The sequence below is a fragment of the Zootoca vivipara genome, chromosome 2, assembly GCF_965207765.1.
Source record: "Zootoca vivipara chromosome 2, rZooViv2.hap1.1, whole genome shotgun sequence".
Classification (NCBI taxonomy): Eukaryota; Metazoa; Chordata; class Lepidosauria; order Squamata; family Lacertidae; genus Zootoca; species Zootoca vivipara.
The window spans coordinates 17,699,027-17,724,906 of NC_142584.1; the positions used below are offsets into that span (position 1 = coordinate 17,699,027).

Below are 25,880 nucleotides of genomic sequence, written 5' to 3' on the forward strand. Positions count from 1 at the left end.
GACACCTCTTTTTTCCCCCTCCCTTCGAGTGTGCAGTATTTAAATGTCTCCAGCACTCTAAATACTAATTGGAACATGTAGGAGGCTGTTGAGATGGAGAAATTTTCTCTTACAGGAGGGGAAGCAACATTGTCACCAGGGCTGTCTTAAGCGCTCCTGGCGCCGTGGTGTGACGGATCCCTCTGGCGCCCCGCCCTGTTTCCTAGCGCGGTGGGCGGGCGCAGCACGGCTGGCGGGCAGGCACAGCGCGGTTGCTGTGGGTGCAGCTGCACAGTGGACCGGCCAGCGGGCGGGCACAGCTTGCGATGCCCCCCTGGCAGGCCGGCGCCATGGTGCCCTGCGCCACCCAGCCTGGCCATGGGGCCGGCCCTGATTGTCACAGTCCCCCACCTTAGACATATACACACGCCAGGCAAAAGAATTAATGTTATACCAAAACCAGGCCAATTTCTGCTAAGGAAGGGCTTCTCAAGCTATCAGATGCGGTGGTCTGGCAACTCCCCTCCCCCATTGTCGGGGACCAATACCGTATTTGGTCCCTGAGGGGTCCAGTCTGGGATGTGGTGGAGTCACTGCCAAGCAGAAGGTGATGACTCAGGCAGGCAGTGGTCTCTGGCCCACCACTTTCGAGTAGCATTGTGGTAAAATCCACACTGGGTGTAACCTTCCAGGAGGATAAAAAGGGGAATTAGGTTGAGGAAGTACAGGGAAGCCATGTTTGCCACCTTTAGGTCTTCTATAGAAAAGGTGGGGTGAATACAGTAAGGTAAAGGACCCCTGGACAGTTAAGTCCAGTCCAAGGCGACTATGGGGTTGCGGCGCTCATCTCGCTTTCAGGCCAAGGGAACTGGTGTTCGTCCACAGACAGCTATCCGGGTTATGTGACCAACATGACTACAGTGAACCCCTTCTGGCACAACAGGACAGAAACCAGAGCGCATGGAAATGCTGTTTACCTTCCCGCCGCAACAGTACCTACCCTGTTTCTCCTAAAATAAGACGTAGCCATAAAATAAGCCATAGAGGATTTTCAAGCATTCAAGGAATATAAGCCATACCCCAAAAATAAGCCATAGTGATAGGCAGTTTAACTTTGTAGGTTAAACCAGGTATCCCCAAACTGCGGCCCTCCAGATGTTTTGGCCTACAACTCCCATGATCCCTAGCTAACAGGACCAGTGGTCGGGGAAGATGGGAATTGTAGTCCAAAACATATGGAGGGCCGAAGTTTGGGGGTGCCTGGGTTAAACTGTACCGTACTTAATAATAATAATAAAGACACCCCCTGAAAATAAGCCATAGTGTGTTTTTTTGAGGAAAAATAAATATAAGACGGTGTCTTACTTTTGGAGAAACACGGTATTTATCTACTTGTACTAGCCTGCTTTCGAACTGCTAGGTTGGCAGGAGCAGGGACAGAGCAACGGGAGCTCACCCCATTGCGGGGATTCGAACTGCCGACCTTCTGATTGGCGAGCCCAAGAGGCTCAGTGGTTTAGACCAAGAGCGCCACCCGCGTACAGCAAGTCAATGGAATAACACTAGTCAAGCAGATGGACAAACTTTTATTAAAAAGTCATAATACAAAGTACGTATGCTGAGGTAAATAGATACAAAGTTTTACAAACACATTCCCTTCCCAACATTGTCTCCAAGTTTTATCTTAACACTGTATGGGTAAAATGTCTTCCAAAGGACCAAATACTTGTATTGCGAAAGTACAAAAATACTACAAATGTATCGGGAACCTTTCCATATATATATTTCACTAGCGAAGCTGTTTATCACTGGTCCATTGCTAGGTGTTTTTAATCTCCATCAAGCCTTTTGGTCCTTATCAGCTTTATTGGCAAGTTTTCAAACCAATATTTTGCACAGTGCTGCTGTTCCCAAATACAACTCATTCACACATGTTCTCTCCCCACCACCTCAAAGGATTATCAACCCCACATAAACTCCCCCCCCCCAATATGTGACGAGCTAGCCAATGGTAGAAAGGCATTTGGGTTAAATGAAACCATCAGAACTGGCAAAAACATTTATTTATGGGGCCAATGGCTAGCTTGCCCTTTGCCTCTACCTCATTTGGGAAAACAGGGTTTGAAACTACTGTTGTAGGAGTGAAGCTGATGGCAACTTCAGCCACCCAGTTCTGTCTATGAACCAAGCACTGCGCATGCATGGACTTCTCAACTCCTCTCAGCCCCAGGCAGCACAGCCAGCGGACAGAAATGATGGGAGCTGTAGTCCCAACAACATATGGCAGGCCACAATTTTCCCCCATGTGTGCCTTTGTGGAAGGCAGTACATCTTCCTCCTGGTCAGAGGCACATTTACAAGCTCCAGTTCACCTATAACACATTCTAGAGGGAGGAAGAGAATTTCCACCCTCCGGTGTATATATCTCACGTACACACACTTGACAGCTAAATGTAAATTGGTCCTGGCCGATCACATTTTTCTATGTAACAGCTGGGTGACATCCAACAGCATCGGCCTGATGACGCAACAGGATTTCCCCAATGTGCCCTCAAAATGGGAGGTTTAGGAAACAGATCTGGAGGGGAAGGAGAGTTAGCCACCCCTTAACATCTCATACAGTGTTTTTTGTGTGTGCTCCATTTCAAGTTTGCAGAGCTCTGCTTGCTTACATTAGATTTTACTATATTGCCTAGTTCTTAGAATTGCTCTAATGTAGCTCATGCTGGACTAGATGATCGTCGGGGAGGGGGGAGTATACTGGCACGTGGCACAAGAGAACCCAAAGTCCACGACAAACCCCAGCTTTCTACTTTGAAGCCAAGGGAGTAGTGGGGGAGCCTTTCGCTTGCAAAATGTCAACAGCCGCTGTTCTGCAGAGCTGTTGGGCTACAGAGGAGGTGGGTGAACCTTTAGCCCTCTGGATGTTACTGAACTACAACTCCCATCATTCTGGGACATTGGCTACGCTTGGTAGTGCTGATGGGTGTTGTAGTTAGCAACATCTGGAGGGACAAAGATTCCCCACTAGTAGCCTTAAGGCTTCAGGACAGGGGAGAGGCCCTAACTTGGTGCAGCAAGGAGATATTGCCATCCTCTTAGGCTCCAGTTTAAGGGTCACTGGAGCTCCTGTGCCAGCACCCGAGCTCTTGGCATCAGCACAGCCCTAGAGCAGCTGGGATATACAGAAAGGTGCTTTCAACAACTTCTTACTTTGTTTGTTCCCAACAGGATGCTGTGGTAAGCAGCCCCCGGCTGGCGCTGAACAGCTACAGTTTGTGACAGGACATGTTTGCAAGTAATACTGATTTGTACTATATTTTAAACATGAAAAAGGGCATTTCACGTCACTTGCATGGTTGAATTTGCCTAAACAAAGGGTGGGCAAGTATGGCCAATGGCCAAGGCTAGTGGGAGTTGTAGTTCAGCAACATCTGGAGGGTCACACCTGGCCTAAACTATCATTTAGACCAAGTGCTCCTGTCATCTCTAGCTAGCAGAACCAATGCTCAGAGATTATGGAAACTGTCTGCAAACAGCTGGAGACCCAAGTTTGGGAAACCCCGATTCAGTGCACGACTGTGCCACACGGCAGTTATACCCTGTTTAATATCACCATTCTGTCTATGCACTGATCTTGTTACATCAGCAAAATAATAAAATCCCTGATAGATGCATTTACAGACACCTTTGTCTACATGGTACCTCCACTTCAGCATCATACATGTAGCACACTATCCTATCTAAGTTATTGCAGAGTTGTTCTTTGAACTCACGGATGGGTAAGAAAGGACAAAGCAACTATGTACTGTACTGTACTGTATAAGAATTCTGGTTAATTCTGACTGCCACCTACTATAGATTCCCACCCACCCACAAAGGCTCAGAAGTTCTACAAAACCTCCTTACAGAATGAGGGTAGCTTAATTCTTTCAGCTGAAGGACCCTGTTGAGGTCAACCTTCTGACAGCCATGAGCCAGAAGTGGCCAACACAGTCACTAGCCATATATCAGACACACCCTCCCCTTCTGCAGAAAAACAAGGCTGGGAGGGAGAGACAGAGATCTTTTCAATAGCATTTTTCCTCATGGGAGTACTGGGCTAGGAGAGGAGCATCTCCTAGATCAGGACGACTTCTTTTCCCTTGTAAAAATCTCTTCCTTTTGGGAGCCACCACTGCAAGGAATGCAGTGTTCCCTCTCAGAGCCTCTAGATATTCCCTGCAATGGTACCTTAGCCAGAGAGAAAAGAGACACTTTTAGAAGGTAACCAAAATTGCCTGATCTTAACAGGCTGCTGCTACAACATGGCTTCCTGGGCAGGACCTGCCCCACAGGCTAGCCTCCCCTATTATAGAATTTCCCCTGGGAACAAGACATCGTCTTGGTAGAGGCACTTTCTGAAGCAGGAGGTAATAATAAAGCCCAAGTTAAATATCAGCCGTTCAATGGCACTCAACTGGGCACTGCATGTTCACTGTTGGAAAGCTTAACTCTCCATCCTGTACAATACTTTTGAATAAAAACCAAGGCACACAGGTAAAGAGATGAGACCGAGGTACTGCGCATGGGGGAACAAATGCGTCAACTTGCTGCAGTAAATGGGGGAGCAGGGTGGGATATCGGGTCAAGAAACACTAATGCCTGGTATCCAACTGACAAAAATGAAGCATTTGCTGAGTGCATGCCCAGCAGCGTTTACAGTACCGTACTCTGATGAATAGGATAAGCATACAAGTAACTTTGGTCCATAAACCCTGAGCCAAAAGAACAGCACTTTAGCAAAATGGGGCTGTTCATTAAGAGTAACCACACAGGCAGGAGCACAGTAAAAGGATCAACTCTGGCTTTTTCTCCCTTAAAATCAATAATAATACAAATAATAATACAAATTTGATAGCAACGGTGAAGGCTTACTCCCCACCCCATCCCCCAGATTACTCAAACACACCATCAGTACTTTAAACTGCACCCAGTAAATAGTTCAAGTAATGTTCATCACATAGGCAGGTTGCGTTAGGGGGCTCCCTCCTGCACAGACTCACACCAGTGTACTCTGGAGCCTGAACTAGTTAATCGCTGTATCACCAAGTCCGACCACTGGAGGAATGATACAGTTTAAAACAATCGGCATCATTTCAGAGGTGGGAAAGTTAGAACACCAGCACTTTCCAGCCTGGATAGGAGAACGAACACCCAAAATAAAGAGAACCGCAGGACTGATCGAGTACCCAGTCAAAGACCACTTCCCTGTTGTTGGAGCCAATTGTCACTCTGAGTTTGAAGTTCCCCCCATCATTATTATTATTGGAAGGGCCTAAATTCACAGCTTCAATGTCAAATGTCACAGCTGATCCTGAAATAACCGCAGGCAACTGGTTTGTCATCTCTTTTCCGTTTACAAAGACAGCACCTGGAACAGATAAGGCAAGAAACATTGGTTTTCATAGACAACAATCAACTAGACATGAAAACCCAGTAACGTCTGGACTGTGATCTGACTGTTCTATCCCCCTTTGCAGCCTTGTAAACAGCTTTATAAAGGTTATTTGGCCAGCAAGAGATCAGCATTAGTTAATCGGTCCAAACACATCTTTATTATTTCATTTATGACACTGTCTGAAAAAGTGTCTATGAAATATACCTTTTCTGTCACCTGGAGGCAATTTTTACTTGCAACAGATGTTCAGGCAACTGGGTACAGTCATACCTTGGTTCTCGAACGGCTTAGTTTATGAACAAATTGCCTCCCCAAAACCTGGAAGTAAGCGTTCCGGGTTTTGAACGTTTTTCAGAAGCCGAACATCTGACGCGGCTTCCGCTTGAGTGCAGGAAGCTCCTGCAGCCAATTGGAAGCTGCACCTTGGTTTTCGAACGGTTTTGGGAGTCAAACGGACTCCGGGAACGGATCAAGTTCAAGAACCAAGGTTCCACTGTATTTACAAGTCTGTTCTCAAGGGCCCTAACCCTTTGCTCCATAATGCATTGATTTTGTATAAATTTCCAGACTGGTAGCCATGCTAAGTCTCTTGGAGTCCTGCAGCACCCTAATGACGAATACATTTATTAAGGCATTAGCTTTTGTGGACCCAGTCCTGCTGTGTCACAATGCATGAAGTGAAATGTTAGTTGGCAGGTAAATAATGGGGAAAACTGGAAGGGGGGGGTTGAATGCCAGTGAGATGCTAAAATGAAAGCCAGCGATAATTAAATGTGTGTTAAATAGGCACACTTTCTGCTGAAGCTATCAGCACCCAGGGATCCATCAGCACCCAGCATCCATCATGCTCCAGATGAGAGTCACTGCTATGGATATAAAGCTAAGTTATATTGCATTTCAGGCATAGGCAAACTCGGCCCTCCAGATGTTTTGGGACTGCAATTCCCATCATCCCTGAGCACTGGTCCTGTTAGCTAGGGATGATAGGAGTTGTAGTCCCAAAACATCTGGAGGGCCAAGTTTGCCTATGCCTGTTGTATTTGAATGAAGCTGCCTTGGGAGAAGGCTGTGCCCTGAAGAGAGACATAGCTCCCAAATTTTTGAAGCTTCACCTTCAAAAAATTTCCGAAATAAAAATAAAACGAAAATAAAAATAAACAAATTTACAGATCTAAGGTTTTATATAGTTCTGAAATTTGCAGACTATATTAGAGGACAGAAGAGGGCAAAATCTGGAATAAGTCAGATATTTTTCATTTTTAAAAAGTTGTGCAAGTGAATTCTTGGGCAACTCACCGTTGGTGCTCACGCAAACTGCTTTATCTCTCTGCAGGGAATCGGCGCCATTCTGCTGCGCCACACAAACACCTATACTGTCTTTTTTGTCCGGCTGACCAACTGTTTCAATTCTGAGGAGAAAGTTGGATGCATTTTGAAGTTTTAATATAAATTGTATCAATTATTATCAATGATAATGCACCTTTCTTATGGTATCTGCGCACACCCACACCCTGAAAATTATGGCGACATTATGTTTCCGTTTGCCTCAGTTCATCGGCAGTAAATTTGTAGAGGGAACTTTATTGCTGAATCTGTGGCTCGTTGGAACGGCTGCCTTTTGTTAAAGTGGAGCAAACTAAAGCAAAAAAAAAAACACAACCCACCACCAATTCAGAAAATCTCTCTAGGTGAGGGTTTGCCCATTCATTCCAGTGTAGGGACTATCTCAGCACACAGAGCCACACTGTGTGCAACTCACTCAACATTGAAGCAAACTGGCAAAACCATGGCAGCTCAGGGTGTAAACTCTACCCAATGCATTCAAGGGTCATGTGCTATTTTGGATATAGGCACATGTAAGAATGTTGAACTATCACATAGATAAAGAGGTGACGTTCAAAGTGCTGAGGGATCACATTAGGAAAGAGACACAAATTATTATTATTTATTTATTTATTAAATTTTATTTTGTATACAGTGGTACCTCAAGTTACAAACACCTCAAGTTACAAACGCCTCAGGTTACGAACTCCGCTAAACTGGAAGAGTTACCTCAAGTTGAGATCTTTGCCCCAGGATGAGAATGGAAATCGTGTGCCGGCGACACAGTGGCAGCAAGAGGCTCCATTAGCGAAAGCATGCCTCTAGTTAAGAACAGTTTCAGGTTAAGAACGGACCTCAGGAATGAATTAAGTTTGTAACTAGAGGTACCACTGTACTGCCCTATATATATATATATCTATATATAAAAGGTAAAGGACCCCTGGACGGTTAAGTCCAGTCAAAGGCGACTATGGGGTGTGGCGCTCATCTCACTTTCAGGCCGAGGGAGCCGGCGTTTGTCCACAGACAGCTTTCCGGGTCATGTGGCTAGCAGGATCAAAACCGCTTCTGGCGCAATGGGACACTGTGACGGAAACCAGAGCGCATGGAAACACCGTTTACCTTCCTGCTGCAGCGGTGCCTATTTATCTGCTTGCACTGGCATGCTTTCGAACTGCTAGGTTGGCAGGAGCTGGGACAGAGCAACGGGAGCTCACTCCATCGTGTAGATTTGAACCGCTGACCTTCCGATCGGCAAGCCCAAGAGGCTCAGTGGTTTAGACCACAACGCCACCCATGTCCCATGAACCCTATACCCGCAGGTCTTAGGGTGGTTCTCAGGATAAAATGACAATATAAAAACCACAAAATACATACCCAAAACAACCCAGTATTTGGCCACATCATTTTCCTAGAGCCCCATGCAAACAGCCATAGGTGCTTTTTTAAAGATTCTAGTATTCTTACAGTTTTAGAGAGTTTCTTTTTTATTTAATGAAAAACAACATTTTTCAAGTTTTAATTAGTCTAGTATTCATTCTGATTCGAGTTAAATAACCCATTTATCTTCCCATGTCATCATAAGTACCGCTATGTGAAAACACTGCATTATCCTTGTTCAGAGGGTTATTAATGGGGAAGGGCAGACACCATTCTTTTCCCCCATTCAAAAAAATCCCCACCATTCATGGAAGAATGTTATCTGGCTGACCAATGAGACAACAAAACACCTGCAGATTGGACCTATGCAAGGAGGAGGAGCACATTTACAGCCCTGCTTCTTGCCGGTTAAACATACCAGTGAAGTTGTAGACATCGATCATAGTGGCAGACATAAAAGAAAACACACCAGTTTATTTTAGAGATGATGCAATTTCCTATAGCCTGCCATGAAAGCAAACTGGATATGGAACATGTGTCGAGCGATAAGTATCGCTTGAAAATTTCAGGAGGAAATTACATTTGTTTTGCTTGCTTTTTTTTGGTGGGGGGGGGGAGGACAGGTTGGGCAATAATGAGCCGCCTGTCAAGACAAAATTGTAGCCATATTGCACTGTGAATACTCCCACCAAGCTTTCCTGTCTCCCAAGAGCCAAAAATGTGCACTGCAAAATGGGGGGCATGGTAGGGAAAACCTAAATCTCTTACATCTGGAAGCAATCCAGCTCTCTTTGGAAAAGTAAACCAGAGATTTACAATCAGATCTTGTCAGCCAATGTTGTTGTTTTAAGATACACACACACACAATTTTAAACTTCTGCACTTATTTATAGCCATTGGTTCAGATGTGCTTCAGAGTGAAAGTTCTACATTAAACCCAGCCAGCATTGTCTACTCTTGCAGGAGCTTTCTAGCATCTAACGCAGGCAGAGAAGAGTTTCTTCTAATTACCTGTTCCTTTTAACTGGAAATGCTGGGAGCTTCTGCATGTGAGGCATACGCTCTATGACTGACCTATGGTTTCTCCCCAAGTTGTGGTTCGAGACCTGGGTGCAGCAGCCAAGAAGGTCCACTCCTGGGTCCCCCACCCACTAGCTGCAGAAGGCAGGAGGATGCAAAGTAGGGCCTCTGCGAATAGCCTACCAGAGCCATATAAAGCTGGTTAGAGCAAGTGGGAAGCCTATTGAACGAGGCTTCCTAAAGCTCAGCATTTGTGTAATCAGAGACTAAGTCTCTTACCCTACTAATAACAACTGACACCAAGGCAGTTCCACAGGGGCCCTTCCTTGGCCCAAACAGCATCGCCCTGGGGACAGGAGCAGTGCCAAGATTTCTAATATCACTGTCCCAAATTAGAAAGTTTAAGTCTGAAAGCCAACGTTGCCTGAGCAGCCTCCTCCCACTGGGAGTTTCCGCTGAAGTCAGCCATCCGTAGCATAGTCGGATTTAGAATTAAGGGGGAGGGGCAAATATTGGACACAAATGAACCAGCAACTGCAGCTCGAGTCTTTGCAACGGCTCCAGCGGCAAAAGCGAGCTCCTCTGCCAAGGGAGGAAATGACTAGGTAAGGGACCACTCAGAACAATTTAGGGCACTGTGGGCTTCAAATATCTTTGAATTAAGACTGATGGGTGGGTGGGGGGATATGGTACGTCTTGGAATCTAATGAAAGAAGAACGTGGAGGAAAAACTGGGCTACAGACGCCCCACTTCTGCTCTGCCCCCAGCCTGCACCACTATTTAAGAGAAGCAGCAGTGTCGGGGATCTCTGAGGGTCAGCAGCGTGCAGCCCCTCATCCACGGCAACCCTTGGCCAGTGTTCAAAATTAGCCAAGCGCCAGGTGCATTTTGCACCTAACTAGTGGCCACTTGCGACCAAGTAAAGATGCCTGGGTGCCCCTTTTGTGCTCAAGGAATGCTGGGTAAACTCAAACACGTCAAACTGAGTCAAAACAACAGGTGGCCAGATCTCTCAAGGAAGAAAAGAACAAACAAACGCACACACACACAAAATCCTGCTGGGAAAAACATGCTGTGGCATGTTAGCTAAGCAGCATGACTTACCGGAATGTCAATGTCTGACCGCAATAGTAGGTTGGAGCCCTGGAGTACAGCACCCCGCCCACTTGTGAATCATTTCGAAGCGCAATGTTTCTTCGGCTGCTCAAGCTGTAGCCTTCAAAGCCGGGCGTCCATTCTAACGAAGGAAGGGCAAACAGTAACTAGCACACATGTGCACATCACTCGGAGGTGCAAGGTGGCCGTGCGATGCAACACAGCCTTCCCAGGATGTTGGGACCCCAGCTCACTACCCAGGAAAAGAGAGGCTGCAACTCTCATGTTTAGAGAACGTTTGTCTGCACTCCAAAATGGGAAGACTGCATTATTTTGAAATTTTTTTGGGGGGGGGGGGACTCCACAGAATGCATGCACTTCAGTGGCATTACAAAGATGACAAGTCTCTTCCTAAACACACCTACAACCGGACCCAAATACATCCACTCACAGAGAAGTCCCGCTGGAATCAATGCCTAAGGGCAGGATCCAACTGAGTCCTGTCGGGGGAAGTCCTCTGCAAGCCCTCACATCAATTAGGCATCATGATGGTAATTATATTCATAATGACCCGAAAGACCTAGGTTGGCTTCCAGTACATTTCCGAGCACAATTCAAAGTGTTGGTGCTGACCTTTAAAGCCCTAAACGGCCTCGGCCCAGTATACCTGAAGGAGCGTCTCCACCCCCATTGTTCGGCCCAGACACTGAGGTCCAGCACCGAGGGCTTTCTGCGAGAAGTGAGGTTACAGGGCCTTCTTGGTGGTGGCGCCTGCCCTGTGGAATGCCCTCCCATCAGATGTCAAGGAAATAAACAACAATCTGACTTTTAGAAGACATCTGAAGGCAGCCCTGTTTAGGGAAGTTTTTAATGTTTGAAGTTTTGTTATGTTTCTGTATATGCTGGAAGCTGCCCAGAGTGGCTGGGGCAACCCAGTCAGATGTGCAGGGTTACAAATAGTAAATAATAATAATAATAATAATAATAATAATAATAATAATAATAATGCAAAGAATAATACCATGGGGCACCAAGGTGGAACGACCAGTCTGAGAAACACTCCACGGACTCCATTCTTGGCGGCCATCTCCTCGTGCACAAACCCTGAACTGGTAATCAACATTGGGATCAATATGGAGCACTATGAATTCTGTGTCCGAGCCGACATACACATCTTCAAAGTGGCTGGCCGTACTCTTGCGATACTGGAGCCTGTAATCTTGTGGCACAAAGTCCTCATCGACCTGAAACAGAGCCCGGTTATTGGATTAACACACTGCCTTTAATCTTCCTCCAATTCAACTATCTTGCTAGCTCTCAGAAGTGCGATGTTGTCAAGGTAATATTGCAAAGCTGCAACACGCTATCTTTGTTCGATTTGCAAAAAGGACTCAGCTTGCATGTTTCATTTGAACTCACTCTCTGTAATTTTTGTGGAAAGAAAAAGAAACAGGCATGGGGGCTCCAAGAACCTGTTTGGACAAGCATTCCCCTGAACTTTAAACTATCTGATCCAACTGTTTTAATTGTATTTTGAGCCGGTTTAATTGCTAGGTTTCTGAAAGGGCTTGTTGTTACTGTATGTCTTAACCGTGGATTATTTTTTAATGATTTTTTGAGGGCATTGTTTTATTGTGAAATTTTATTATGCTGTGCGTTTTTTTAAAAGTAATTTATTTTATACTGCTTAGAAGCTGTTTTGGCATGCAAATGGCATAGAAGTAAATAAACAAACAACTTGCACGGTTTCAGAAGGAAAAGGATGGAACAAAGGAGAAGTGGCAGTCGGGAACGACAAGAAATCACAAGGAAGGGAAAAGGAAGCCATGCAGAACACCAAAGTCTCCCTTGAACACTGGAGTTTCATTGGCTGCAGCATAAATCCTGTCGGAGGCAGAGAAGACCAGGAAGCAGCTAATGACATGATGGTCCTATTTTATTACAGCATTGACTATACTTGTGGAGTTATGTTTTATTTAATGGGTTGTTGAGGGTGCTTACTATTGCACTGCATTTGTCTCCTGCTCTCTTATACAGAAATATTATGTGTAATGTTCCTAACCTTGGTCTAAAGAGGCAATAATAATAACAATAATAAAAACAAAAACAATTTAAAATCAATATGTGAACATTGTAGCTGTTTGCAATCATTAGCGGGATATCTGTCTTCACTCACTATGGAGGCTGGTTCGTTATTTTTTAAAAAGCAAAAAAGTTATCAAAAAATGCACTATCTGTTTAGGGAACCGTCTCAAACTAGGTACCATATTTGTAAGCCACACAATCATGGAGTTAAAAACTGCTGCTTGTAATATAAATTCAAGAGAAAGTCTTTAATTTGTGGAGAAGCTTCCTGAGTCTATGAAATAGGAAGCAATGAAACATACTGTAATTTCAAAAGGGGAATAATTTGGGTCAACACACAGAGAGGAAGGCATGTTGTTTTTGCTGCAACTTAAATTTTGTTTTGCAAAGAACTTCAAGAAGTCTGCAGAAACTGTCCAAAACATTCCAAGGCAAAGCAGAAAAAGACAGATTTTTGAAAACTTGGAACACAAAAAATATCATAGCCAGCTAAGGCTGCAATCCTACACCCCACTTACCCAGGAGTAAGCTCGCCTGAATTCAACAGGACTTACTCCTGAGTATACATGGTTAGAATTGGACTTTCAGTCTATGAGGTCAGAGTAACTGCATGTCTTGCCTGAGAAGCAAAAAAATCACAAACTGTCTTAAATGAAAGTGATTAAAGCACAGAAAGAAAGAAAGAAAGAAAGAAAGAAAGAAAGAAAGAAAGGAAGGAAGGAAGGAAGGAAGGAAGGAAGGAAGGAAGGAAGGAAGGAAGGAAGGAAGGAAGAGCGAGCATATTGGAGACTGATCTTGAAAAGACTCTTTTCCACCCACCTTGCACCACTTAACAATGATGCCCCCAGGCTTCTCAATCAGTTCTTCTATCTGTATTGGGGGCCGAGATGCTACTGTTCCATGGTTAAAGATCTGATTTCTCACTACTGTAAGGAGAGAGTCATCCAACTGGGCAGATAAACAAGGCACATCAACCAAAGATGGTACTTCTGGCAAACTAGAGAGAGAGAGAGAGAGAGAGACTATTCAGTACTGCTAGTAACTTGATAAGCAACTGTTTTCAAAGAATCAACAAAGGTTTGGCACTCTTGATTTGATTACAGAGACACGATTTACAAGAGAGTGCACATGTATTTGATTATCTCCCCAACCTCACCCCTCAAGGGCTTCAAGGGAATAACGTCAAAGGAACCTTCCAATGTTAAAAAAAAAGCTCTTTACAAAACCCAGCCTACTTGAGTTTCACAGTAATCTCTTCTGAAACCCAGGCATCTCAAATGATGACCAGACTGCTTTGAGTTGGAAGGTTAAATGATGCTATGAACACCAGTCTTGCTAGCTCATGTATGAACAGGCCAGGGAAGTATAAACCAGCGTTCCCCAACCTTGCGCCTTCCAGCTCCCATCAATCCCAAAACATTTAGAGGGCACCAGGTCAAGAAATGCTGGTCTAGACTGTACCTTTTAATTTTTTTAACATGGTATTTCTCATTCAGATCAACTGTCCTAAATTGGGAAAAGGAAGCTCTAAATCAGGCACCCCCAAACTGCAACCCTCCAGATGTTTTGGCCTACAACTCCCATGATCCCTAGCTAAGAGGACCAGTGGTCAGGGATGATGGGAATTGTAGTCAAAAACATCTGGAGGACCAAAGTTTGGGGAGGCCTGCTCTAAATCAACCCTGACACCCATTATCAGCCAGTCACAGAAGTATCAAACTTCCACCCTCAATTCATGGCTCTTACCCAGGGGTCAGTAAACTTTTTTCAGCAGGGGGCCGGTCCACTGTCCCTCAGACCTTGTATAGGGCTGGACGATATTTTGGAGAAAAACAATGAACGAATTCCTATGCCCCACAAATAAGCCAGAGATGCATTTTAAATAAAAGCACACATTCTATTCATGTAAAAATACGCTGATTCCTGGACTGTCCATGGGCCGGATTTAGAAGGTGACTGGGCCGGATCTAGCCCCTGGACCTTAGTTTGCCTACCCATGCTCTTACCTATCCAGCTGAATATGCAATGCCTTTTTGGTAAAGCTGCAAAGCTTGTCACTCTCCTCCCCTGTTACACCATGGATGACAGTTTCTCCTGGAATAAAATAATAATAATAATAATTAAGAGGTTCCTATTGAGAAAAGTGGTGCTGCGGTGTAAACCACTGAGCTTTGGGCATGCCGATCGGAAGGTCAGCAGTTCAAATCCCTGTGACGGGGTGAGCTCCCGTTGCTTGGTCCCAGCTCCTGCCACATGACCCCGAAAAACTGACTGCGGACAAACATTAGCTCCCTCGGCCAGTAAAGCGAGATGGGCGCCGCAACCCCAGAGGTCCTTTACCTTTTGGTGTTTTTTTTTTCTTTTGAGAAAAGTCAATCCTGACCAGGAGGCAGCAACCGGACACATGCAACATTCCATTCTGCATCGGAAGGTATTTCTCCAATAGATATAATGGACCCGATCCAGTGGGTTCAAGTGGAAATGAGATTACGACTAAACTTCAGGAAGAACTTTCTAACAGTAAGAGCTGTTTTGCCAGTGGGACAGACTCCCACGAGAGGTGGTGGGCTCTCCTTCCTTGGAAGTTTTAAAGCAGAGGTTGGGTGGTAATTTGTCATGTAGGATCTAGCTAAGATTCTTGCATTGCAGGGGGTTGGACTAGCTGGTCCTCAGGATCCATTTCAACTCTATAATTCTATTGTAGAGAGCCCATCCGGTTTGGGGAAGGAGGGCTCCAGCATCCTTTCAGAGGCCTGGCATCTCCTTCCCAAAGCCAGAGGAACTTCTGCCTGGCTTAGGGAAGGAGGCACGATGCTCATGCATACAATGTCAAGACGTCACGTGCATGACGTTCCCCCACCTCAGGAAAAAAAAATCACCCTTGCAAGCTGGTGCCTCTGGCCCTAATTGTTCACCTACAAAAAAAATTCACCGCACGCCACTGTCATCATCCCTGCCCATTGGCCATGCTGGCCGAGTCTGATGGGAGTTGGGCAAGGCCGATCTAGCACAATGAGCCTAACTGATGTCATGTGTGCCATAAATGTGTGTGTGTTCCACATAAACATTCAGATGCACTGAAAACATGTGCAAAGGGAGTTTTGCAGCAGCTAGTTCCACCGCCTCACCAATGATGTCCCAATCAGAGACCCTGCATGCTTGGCATAATATCACACATGCATTGGGTTCCTTCCACCCAAGGGAGGAGCCAATCGAGATTCTACGTAGCTTGGAGGTGTCTTGTATGTGTATATTGGTACCTAAGCAGGACCAGTCAACTGTCACCTAAGATGTGGGGGGCTGTTGGGATTTCATAGTAGATTCTGTTCCACCTTAAACAGGAACAGGCTTGGAAGAGGATGTTGAATGTGTATATTTCCATTTGTTGTACTATTGTAATGTTTAGTTCTCTTGCTTTTGCTTTGCTGATGGGAGACAAGACACGTTTGGTCTATCTTCCGAGATGCTTTAGAATAAACGCTTGTAAAAATGCAAGGACTTCTCTCCGAGTCTGCTTTCCTGCTGCCAAACCACGCCGATCGCTGGAATGGACTCTGCAGATAACGTGTCCAGACTCCAAGGAGCCTGGATCATGTTACAGCTGACTACCAGAGGCAGAAGACACCCGGCAGAGGCTTACCGGGGGGGGGGGGGCTTGGTGGCCCAGGTCTTCTGCGGTTATGCTAACAGGGGCATCATTGGCAGAGTGGGGCAAAGCAGTGTAATCCCTGCATGTGTGCTGTAAACAAGTGAGGGTTTTTTTTGGGGGGGGAGCCCCCATGCCCAAAAAGAACTGGCATGTTTTTAAGATAGCCTCCTACCTTCCCGGAGGAGATCATCAGCAGTGCCAACGCCCTGTTCTATTAGCTTCCGGCACTCATCCAAGGGTTTGATGCTCTCCTCTTCTATGGCATCCACTTCTTGCAGCAAGGACACCAACCGTTCATCCAGAAGCTTCCTCAAGGTGCCTTTCAAGTCGTTAAAATGCTGTTCAAGTACATCCCTTGTCAGTGCCGCACTCTCTTTGATCTGGAAGGAGACAAAAGGCATGAGAAGCCATGCCAACTAGGGCAGGGCCAAAACCAATCAGGCTCTTGCCATTCAGAATTTGTTGTACCTTGGTTTTCGAAGAGAATGCATTCCGGAAGTCCGTTCAACTCCCGAAATGTTCAAAAACCAAGGCGCGGCTTCCAATTGGCTGCAGGAGCATCCTGCAGCCAATCGGATGCCACACTGGACGTTCGGCTTCCGAGGCAAAGTTCGCAAACCGGAACACCTCCTTCCGGGTTTGCAGCTTTTGAGTTAAAAGTTGTTTGCGAGCTAAGCTGTTCAAAAACCAAGGTATGACTGTAGTAACATCACAGGGTACAGGACAGCTCTCAAAACCATGTAGCACAACAGAGGAAAAATTACAGGAATAAAATTATCATCATCATCATTAATTTAATTATTATACTTGTCAGAAAATGAGAATGAACAGCTCAATATGTATTCCTAAATCTAAGAAACAAGGTCTCCAAAGTAAAAACCACTCCCCTCTCAAAGTTACGGTTAGCTCCGTGGGGAGGGGGGAAGAGACATATCCCCCTCCCCAGGCAGTTTAACAGCTGGTTTGGGGAGCGGGGCTGTAAACACCTTTGTAAGCACTTTGTGAGACTACAATTCTATTCATTTATTTCCATAACCCATGTTCTTGAATACACAGACAGCTTGACATTTTGTGCTGATTCCCTACAAACAATTTTAACAATATGATTTAGACGGGAGAAATGGCACAGGAGGGTACAGCACCTCCCCCTCTCGTCGCTGCAATCGAAGTTAGTGCTCCTTGCATCCAATTTAATGTTTTGTAAAAAAACACAGGAGAGCTGCTTATAGGTCTCCCATGCCACATCTGGCTTAGCCTGTGGATGTCACTTGGCATCGTTCATCAAAAGGATCTGCACTGCGATGGGGAAGCAGAATCACTATGACAGAATTAGGCGGCCTTCCCCCCCAGAATTCCACACATCCTTGATTAACAAAACGGAACAAAGCATCTTGCTTACATTTAGGAGAAAAGCAGTGTGGGCAGTTTCTGCCCTGAAAACCAGGCATAAAGGGCGGAAAAGAGTGATTGGGCACAAGCAATTTCTCATCCATTCCAGAAAGGTCCACTGCTGCCACCCTCATTTAATCAACAGCTTCATGTAATCAGCAATGCAACGATGCAAGGAAAGAGAAGCCTGTGCTGCAAATTTAAAAAGTGGCACTAATTGTACGGCAACGTGCCTAATTTATGCCGAGCAGAGCAGTCGAATTTCAGAACAGACATTCTGGTGGCAATCACCACCGCAAGATGCCAAAACGATTTTGCAATAACCATTTCGCACGATAAAAGAATAGAGCTAGTTTGTAAATTTAAATCTGGCTTGGAAAGAGAATTGAGCCACTCAGTAGGAGAGAAATCAATGCTGGTCCAGATAGAAAAGTTGTTTAAAAAGTTTCTCTCAATGCAGAAATGTTAGCCAGATGTAACTTCTTGATCTTCAGAAAAACACAGGATGCTCTACCGTTATGTAAAGCTCAACTTCCTCTTTAAGCCACATTCAAAGGACTTTGAAGTCCCCTTGCAGTTAAGACTTCACTTGCTCTTTCAGTGCTTCAGAAAAAAAAGGAAGTATATGGTTATGTACATAAAACAGAAGTGGCAGGAAAAGGAGAAGGGAAGCACTATATTCTCCCCCAGATCTTTTAGGCCTGATCCTCTACCAGGCTGTGCAAGGCAAAAAAAAAAAGACATAGGACCAGGTGGCTGCATGAGTAAATATCAACTTATCAGCTGGTACAGTATATTATTTATCCAGCACAATAAATAAAGCATCCATGTTAGGGGGGGACAAACTGCACTGATGCCGCAAGTCAGGACAGCACAACTGCAGTAGTGTAAGGCCTCTTAAAAATTAATTGCATATATACCGTATTATGGGACCCAGGTGGCACTGTGGTTAAACCACTGAACCTAGGGCTTGCTGATCAGAAGGTTGGCGGTTCGAATCCCTGCAACGGGGTGGTCCCAGCTCCTGCCAACCTAGCAGTTCGAAAGCACGTCAAAATGCAAGTAGATAAATAGGAACCGCTACAGCGGGAAGGTAAACGGCGTTTCCATGTGCTGCTCTGGTTTGCCAAAAGTGGCTTTGTCATGCTGGCCACATGACCTGGAAGCTATACGCCGGCTCCCTTGGCCAATAATGCGAGATGAGCGCGCAACCCCAGAGTCGGTCACGACTGGACCTAATGGTCAGGGGTCCCTTTACCTATACCGTATTATCCTTTACTGAAACAGATTCCAGGGCTGTTTACAAAGGTTAAAAATAATAAAAGCTACATTCACATTGGAATAAAAAGAATACACTATTTTTTTTATTTTTAAAGTTAGCAAAGGAAACAGTTCAAACAGTATATAAAAAGCCTGGGCAAGAAAAAGAAGTATTTACTTTTGGTCAGGGATGGGGGATCTAGGATTCTGCAGAGGTTGTTGGGAGTCCAATTCTCATAAGCCTCAGCCAGCATGTTCTCTAGAGTACTAGATTTCTTCCATCAAGCAAACAGTCACACAAGATGGTCTACAATACAGCCTCCTCCATTTCTATGATTTTATAAGCAGGCACTTGCATGAATGAGCAGTTGTGCATGAAGAGGGATGCAGTACAAAGAAGCAGAGTGGAGAAAAAGCAACATTAAGTGTGATTCTGGGACGCAGGTGGCGCAGTGGGTTAAACTACAGAGCCTAGGGCTTGCCAATCAGAAGGTCGGCGGTTCGAATCCCTGCGATGGGGTGAACTCCCGTTGCTCGGTCCCAGCTCCTGCCCACCTAGCAGTTCGAAAGCACGTCAAAGTGCAAGTAGATAAATAGGTACTGCTCCAAGCGGGAAGGTAAACGTTTCTGTGTGCTGCTCTGATTCGCCAGGAGCGGCTTTGTCATGCTGGCCACATGACCTGGAAGCTGTACGCCGGCTCCCTTGGCCAATAACGCGAGATGAGCACCGCAACCCCAGTCAGTCATGACTGGACCTAATGGTCAGGGGTCCCTTTACCTTTAAGTGTGATTCCATCAATTGTGTCAGGGACCCTTTTTGCACTGGTGCAATACTTTGGTCAGAAAACCCAAGTATCTTATTCAGAAATGTTATTCTCTTATTTGGGCCACAAATGATGAACAAAAGCCCATGTGGACAGGTGTTCCATCTAATATTGTGGACCAGTGAGTTATGTGGACTTGCTTGAAAGCTGGGGTACAGTACTGCAAATTCATGTTTTTAACAGAATCTCAATACTAAAGGCTCTGTTGTCCTAGGGTAGGGGCCGGCAAGGTTTACCTCGCCTGGGCCTGTTCACTCCAGCGGAGATCCCTCCGTGGGCTGGATTGCATGTGTGTGTAAGCACATGCGCCTGCGATTGCCGGCATCTACGTAGACGCGATTTCCGGTGCAATGGAAGCGAGTCCCCGCGCCACGCCAGTTTAGCGCAGTGTGTGTGGACTCGCCAAGTGGGTGGCTCAGTTTGGGGCGGCTCATGGGCAGGTTAAATGACCCCCCTGGGCCGCTTGTGGCCCATGGGCCTTAGGTTGCCTACCCCTGTCCTAGGATTCCTGGAGCATGTTAGTCACAACTTGTACTAAGGAAGATTAGGCCAAGAACGAGAATACTCCAAAAAGCACAAGGTTACTCACAGTGTCCAATCAGAATTCAATGGAGCTGACGCCCAGGCAGGCAGGTAGAAAGGTGCAGCCCCAGTTAGCTCCATGGCTGATTTTAAATCTCTCCATTCCAAGTTGAACATTATAAGCATTGCACCACACTGGCCCTTGACATTCTCCAGGTTCAAATCAACACCTGTCCTTAAAGTCAACATACGGCTATCTCACTGCCTGAACAGCATCAACAATGGCAGTAACTACACTGATCCACCTACAGTTGTTTGGATTAGAGAGATTAGATGCACAAATACAAGGCCATATAGCATCTGGATTCTGCAGGAAACATTTATCTGGCACTAACAGAAGAGGTTGGCAGCAACAGGCACCAAGAGTCTGAGAAGTTTTAGAGATAAGCAGTTGTAGTTAAATATTGCCTTTTCTGTGGTAAAGAGAGTGCCATGAAAATACTGGCTAAATGAAAGCAGATATTGGCTGTTGCTGAGCTGAAGGCGCAGAACTCATAGGCCAACAAGACAGCAATAGACAACAGTTCAAGAAGTTTTGCTTTCATTTACCAATCAAATTCTGGAAGATTTCACTTCTGAAATTAATCACAGTAGTTTAGTGTGTCACCTGAATCCTAAACTGTAGTTAATGCTTAAACAATGGAGCTTCATAACACCCACCACCTAGCACAGGGGTCCCCAAACTAAGGCCCAGGGACCGGATGTGGCCCAATCGCCTTCTCAATCCAGCCCGCGGACAGTCCAGGAATCAGCATGTTTTTACATGAGTAGAATGTGTCCTTTTATTTAAAATGCATCTCTGGGTTATTTGTGGGGCATAGGAATCCATTCATATTTTCCTCCAAAAAATATAGTCTGGCTCCCCACAAGGTCTGAGGGACAGTGGACCGGCCCCCTGCTGAAAAAGTTTGCTGACCCTTGTCCTAGCATGTCCAAGATTTCCTTTTACATAAAGGAATCAGTTTTACTCAATCTGCCCTGACTATCCAACTGTGGGAACTTGAAAGACATGCACATACATGCTCACAAAATTATGGCTTTGGAGCCAAAGCTTTAAAGAAAAATGAGAGAGCTGCATAATGGTTAAATGTTGAGGCTCCTGCATGAGAGAGCAGAGCCACCAAGTTGGGTAAGCCTATGAAAGCATTTCAGCCACTATGCTATGGGGCTCAAGGGCAGGGGAAGGCTAAGACTGAGTGATTGCTCCGAAAGTGTTATGCTTCTCTCATTCTACATAGAAAAATAATTGAGAATGAGAGAAGCATAACACTTTCGGAGCAATCACTCAGTCTTAGCCATCGCCTGCCCTTGAGCCCCTATAACCCAAATATCAACATGTGCCCAGCCCCTGATAGCAACTCAAAGAAATCAAAGGAAGTATTCTCAATACTGAGCTTAAATATGCACACACAGCACCAGGTTAAATAGAAGGCAAGAACAATAAACCAAATGTTTGAATGAAGTACCGGTATGTGCAGTACAGTACAGTACAGATTTCTCTCTATCTTGCCTAAACACTCACACCACCAACACATGTTTTCCAGGAGTTTCAGAAGGTGCTTACAGTTTGGCAAGCAAGACTGGCTGTTGTACAACCCTGTATGTAACAGTAAGCACTTTTCCAGATTGTACCTTGATGATGACACTGTTACATTGTTCTAGAAGTTTCCTAAGGCTGAAATTCAACACCAACTTCCTTGGAAGAAAATCCCACTCAAACTTATATCCGGCTGCAGTTCTTGTCTGTATGCAAAAGCAGCCTAGCTGGAACAGACCACCAAAGACCTACCAACCAAGGAATCCAAGGAAGCTTGCCAGCCTATCATAGTGCCTCTGAACAGGTTGGTTTCATTGGGGGATCATGTATAAAAGACACTTTTATACCAGTCCTTCAAACAAGTCATTGGCCATTCTAGCCAGAAGCCATTGGCAGTGAACCCAATAAGCTAATTATGTCCTGTGAATATTTTTTTTCTAAATCAAAAACCCTTTCCTCACTGGGAAGGAGCTCCAATCCCTTATTTAACCACGCTACAACAAGGCAGCACATTCTGGATAGGTCAAGCAGACTTTAGAAAAAGAATCAATTGAGTACAAATCTGGCGTAGGAAAAGGGAACAATTCAAAAACCAGCTGGTTTCTGTTACTGATCATAACGGGGGCATTCTTGAACAAAGCAATTTCAAAGGGAGCTCCAATGTAAAACAGCTGGATTACAATTTATTAAGAGTTTCTTTGGGGTCTGTAAAAAAAACAAGTTTCCTGTCTCACTGCAGATATTAATTAACGTAATATTGCTAAGTTGATTGTGTTTCACCTGACACTTCTGCTATGAAGGGAAGAGTCACTGTGCTTTTTTTGCACACCTTCAAGCATTTATTGAATTGTCTACTCTCTGAATTTTTGGGGACTTAATTTCCCCCTAATCTCATCAATTACAATCCTCCTGCAAGTGAGGATAATATTTCATGCATCTGATGAAGTGGACCCTACTCAATGATAAATTTGTTACTTCTTGCTCCAACACAAACTACAATGGCTACCTCTATGACCATTACTACAGCGAGGTACATATTCAGTGAAATTGCTTGTATAATTTATGTTTGTATTTTATGTGATTTCAGAGTTATTTAATTAACCTGGTTCTAAAGAGGCAAAAACATCTTCAAACATTTGGAATAGGTCAGCAAGCAGTTCTAAGATCTACTTAATTCCTGTCTACTGAAGATACACAGGAGCTGTCTGAGCTCATTAAAAATTAGCTTCTATAGGGGTCATGCTTGCAGTTCTTGACCATAATCAAAACAAGCAAGAACTTCTTTTCAAAATACAAAAAACAATGTGCAGCAATGGAGCCCCTCTGCAGGCTTCACTAGGAGCAAGAAACTCAGCTAACCCCACCCACCCACCCAATAGCTATCACTCTTAGATGCTAAACTGAGTCTTTGACCCAGGCAAAATAATGTCTAGTTTCACCCTTGGCTATGGCACAAGAGCACACTGATGGTGCCTATTATTATTATTATTATTATTATTATTATTATTATTAAGCGGGGGTTTTGAACAGGAACTCAGGGCATCTGAGTTCCCTTACCTTTCTTAAAAAATAAAATCAAAAAAATCTAATAATAATAATAATAATAATAATCTGTGGGGGCTGGAACAGACATACACCCTATCCCTGAAGCCAAAAGCCACCTATACTGTACCTGTAATCAATAAAGTTGTGGCCATTTCTGATCCATATCATTGTCCGCTCAAGTTCTTTAATCACATACATACTGTATATTCCTGTGTATAAGACTACTTTTTAACCCAGGAAAATCTTCTCAAAGTCAGGGGTCGTCTTATACGCCAGGTTGTACCGGTATTTCTTATACGGCGAGTATATCCCAAACTCTATATTTTAACTGGAAAAGTTGGGGGTCGTCTTATACGCCCAGTTCTCTTATACACTATACTGTACACTAATATACGGTATTAATACCGTATTTTGCCACCGCCTGCGGGGTGTCTATGTGGGGGGGGGCACTAGGCTCATTATTAACTAACTTTCATGGTGAGTTCCCCCACCTTTTCCCCAGGAAAAAAAGCACTGATTATCATCACCATCATCATTTATTAAATTTGTATACCGCCCTTCACCCGAAGTTTACCAAGATGGCTTGAGACATGAAAAATACAACATAACCACCCAACCCCACCACACTTACCATTTCCCCACACCCCCTCTTTCCCTCCTACCAAAAAATAGTATTCTATTATATCCTGTTTCCCCTTTGTTTAAACCAGTTTATGAACCAAGAACTTATACACTGACCACTAATAATGAACCATATGTTGTTTGATATTACTCCACATTTATTATGCTATTTTTTGTGACATACAAATGACATGAGAAAAAATTTGTTATACAGTGGTACCTCGGTTTATGAACACAATTGGTTCCGGAAGTCTGTTCATAAACTGAAACGTTCCTAAACTGAAGCGAACTTTCCCATTGAAAGTAATGGAAAGTGGATTAATCTGTTCCAGACGGTCCGTGGAGTACTTAAACTGAAGCGTTCATAAACTGAAGCGAACTTTCCCATTGAAAGTAATGGAAAGTGGATTAATCCGTTCCAGACGGGTCCACGGAGTACTCAAACTGAAGCATACTTAACCAGAAGCATGGGTGTAATTGGTTCTGGAAGTCTGTTCATAAACGGAAGCGTTCATAAACTGAAGCGAACTTTCCCATTGAAAGTAATGGAAAGTGAATTAATCAGTTCCAGACGGGTCCGCGGCGTTCGTAAACCGAAAATTCGTAAACCGAGGTGTTCATAAACCGAGGTTCCACTGTACTTATTTGTATAACATTATTCTTGTTTTATAAAACCCAATAAAAAGTTATTCAAAAAAAGACGAGAAGAAATTCAAGCAAGATTGGATAAAATTTATAGATTATGTCAAACAACACTGAAAATATGTTAAAACATTAGCAGGATTGGTGTAGCATTTATAAAGTAATCTGATATCTTTTTTTAAAAAAAATAAGAATTTAAAAATGAATTTGAAAAGTAATTATAAGCAAGGGGAAAAAATGTAAAAAATTTGGAAACCAGGGGGGACGGGGCAAGTCAGACAAGATGAATTTGGTGTCAAGATGAATAGAAAATGTTGGTATCTGAAGAAGTGGAAATGCTATTTTAAAAATCTTGGAAAATAAAATAATAATAATGATAAAGATAAAGTTATTTAAAAAGAAAAGAAACGAGAACAAAAGACACAATAAAAAAAACAACCCAGAACAAACTAATAAGCCCCGCCTAGCAAACACGTTTAAAAGGATGTTCAAAAATGCCAAAGAAATAGTTAGAGAGAGCGAGAGGAAGATAAAAACGTTTCCTCCTGGCGACCTCGGGAGGAGCAGCAGCCGTTGCTGCAGAGAAGGCGCAGAAAGTGCTGTCAGGAGTAGAGAAGGGGCAATACCGACACAATACCGAATTGCCCCGACCCTCGGCAGGGATACCTCAGCTGCAGCCTGAGAGGGGCTCCGCAGTGCTTTGCAAAACCTCCCGGTCCCCTTCAGCTGCTCGCCCCGCACACCCACCCACGTTACCTGCTGCCGGGCCAGCTGCAGCCCCTTCAGGCGCTGCTGCAGCTCGCGGCGGTAGGTGCGCGCCGCCTCGACGCTCTCGCGAGCCTCCAGCAACAACGCCTCCGTCTCCATTCCGTCCCCGTCGGCGGGGAGAGAGAGAGGCTCGCAGGCCGCGGGCGGACCTACTGCTGGCAGCGGCCTCACACCCGGAAGCGGCCCGCATCCGGGCACCCAGCGCCGTCGGCAGGGGAAGGAAAAGGGCGGGGTCTGGGGGGGTTCTACCCGCCCCGCCCCGCTTCCCCTTCTCCTCTTCCTGGCCTCGCGCCCTTTGGCGGTATTTTTGGCTCTCTTTCTATCGCAGAGGCATCGCAGGGCGGGGGGACGGAGAGGAAGTTGGGTAAATAAAACGGGAGTCTCAGTGCTTGGGTTTTTATTTATTTATTTATTTAGCTATAAAAAAGTTTAGTGATGCATGCATGCGTAATGCAATGATCAATACATTTACTGAGTTCAAATTGTAAACATGTTTTTTTTTAAGCATGACTTATCTGGATTTACAGTTCTTGATGGGAAATTATTCAAAACAATGAATATGGCACTTAAAAATAATGATAAAGCTGACAAATTCTAGTCTGCATATTCTTTCAGCGCAACTCTATAAACTGGTGGAATAGGATGGTATGAAAAGTGCGCAGTAAAGATTTCGTATTTGTGCTTCCAGAGCCTTAGTTTTTCAAAGTACAGTAGCTTAACTGACTGTTTTGGAGGAGTTC

General features: G+C 44.7%; 1 protein-coding gene across 2 annotated transcripts; it reads right to left on the bottom strand.

Moving 5' to 3' along the window:
* Nucleotides 1–1,550: 1,550 nt before the first annotated feature.
* On the bottom strand, nucleotides 1,551–25,331 carry CRLF3 (cytokine receptor like factor 3). Of its 2 annotated transcripts, none has more exons than XM_035103852.3 (8): nucleotides 25,129–25,331; nucleotides 16,145–16,352; nucleotides 14,330–14,417; nucleotides 13,143–13,320; nucleotides 11,260–11,482; nucleotides 10,248–10,380; nucleotides 6,716–6,828; nucleotides 1,551–5,392 (listed from the first exon to the last, which is right to left on the bottom strand). In XM_035103852.3, the coding sequence occupies exons 1-8, from the start codon at nucleotides 25,237–25,239 to the stop codon at nucleotides 5,133–5,135; spliced, it is 1,314 nt and encodes a 437-aa protein (XP_034959743.1). In that variant the 5' UTR covers nucleotides 25,240–25,331; the 3' UTR covers nucleotides 1,551–5,132. The 2 variants fall into 2 exon arrangements, with proteins under 2 accessions (XP_034959743.1, XP_034959742.3); XM_035103851.3 differs by having other exon boundaries at nucleotides 25,039–25,319.
* Nucleotides 25,332–25,880: the final 549 nt, after the last annotated feature.

Coding starts and splice junctions, on each gene's coding strand:
- CRLF3 (XM_035103851.3), bottom strand. CDS start 25,239: ATGGAGACGGAGGCGTTGTTGCTGGAGGCTCGCGAGAGCGTCGAGGCG. Junction 6,829..10,247: donor GGTCAGACATTGACATTCCG/GTAAGTCATGCT, acceptor CTTTCTCCTCAG/AATTGAAACAGTTGGTCAGC. Junction 5,393..6,715: donor AGTTTGCGTGAGCACCAACG/GTGAGTTGCCCA, acceptor TATCTGTTCCAG/GTGCTGTCTTTGTAAACGGA.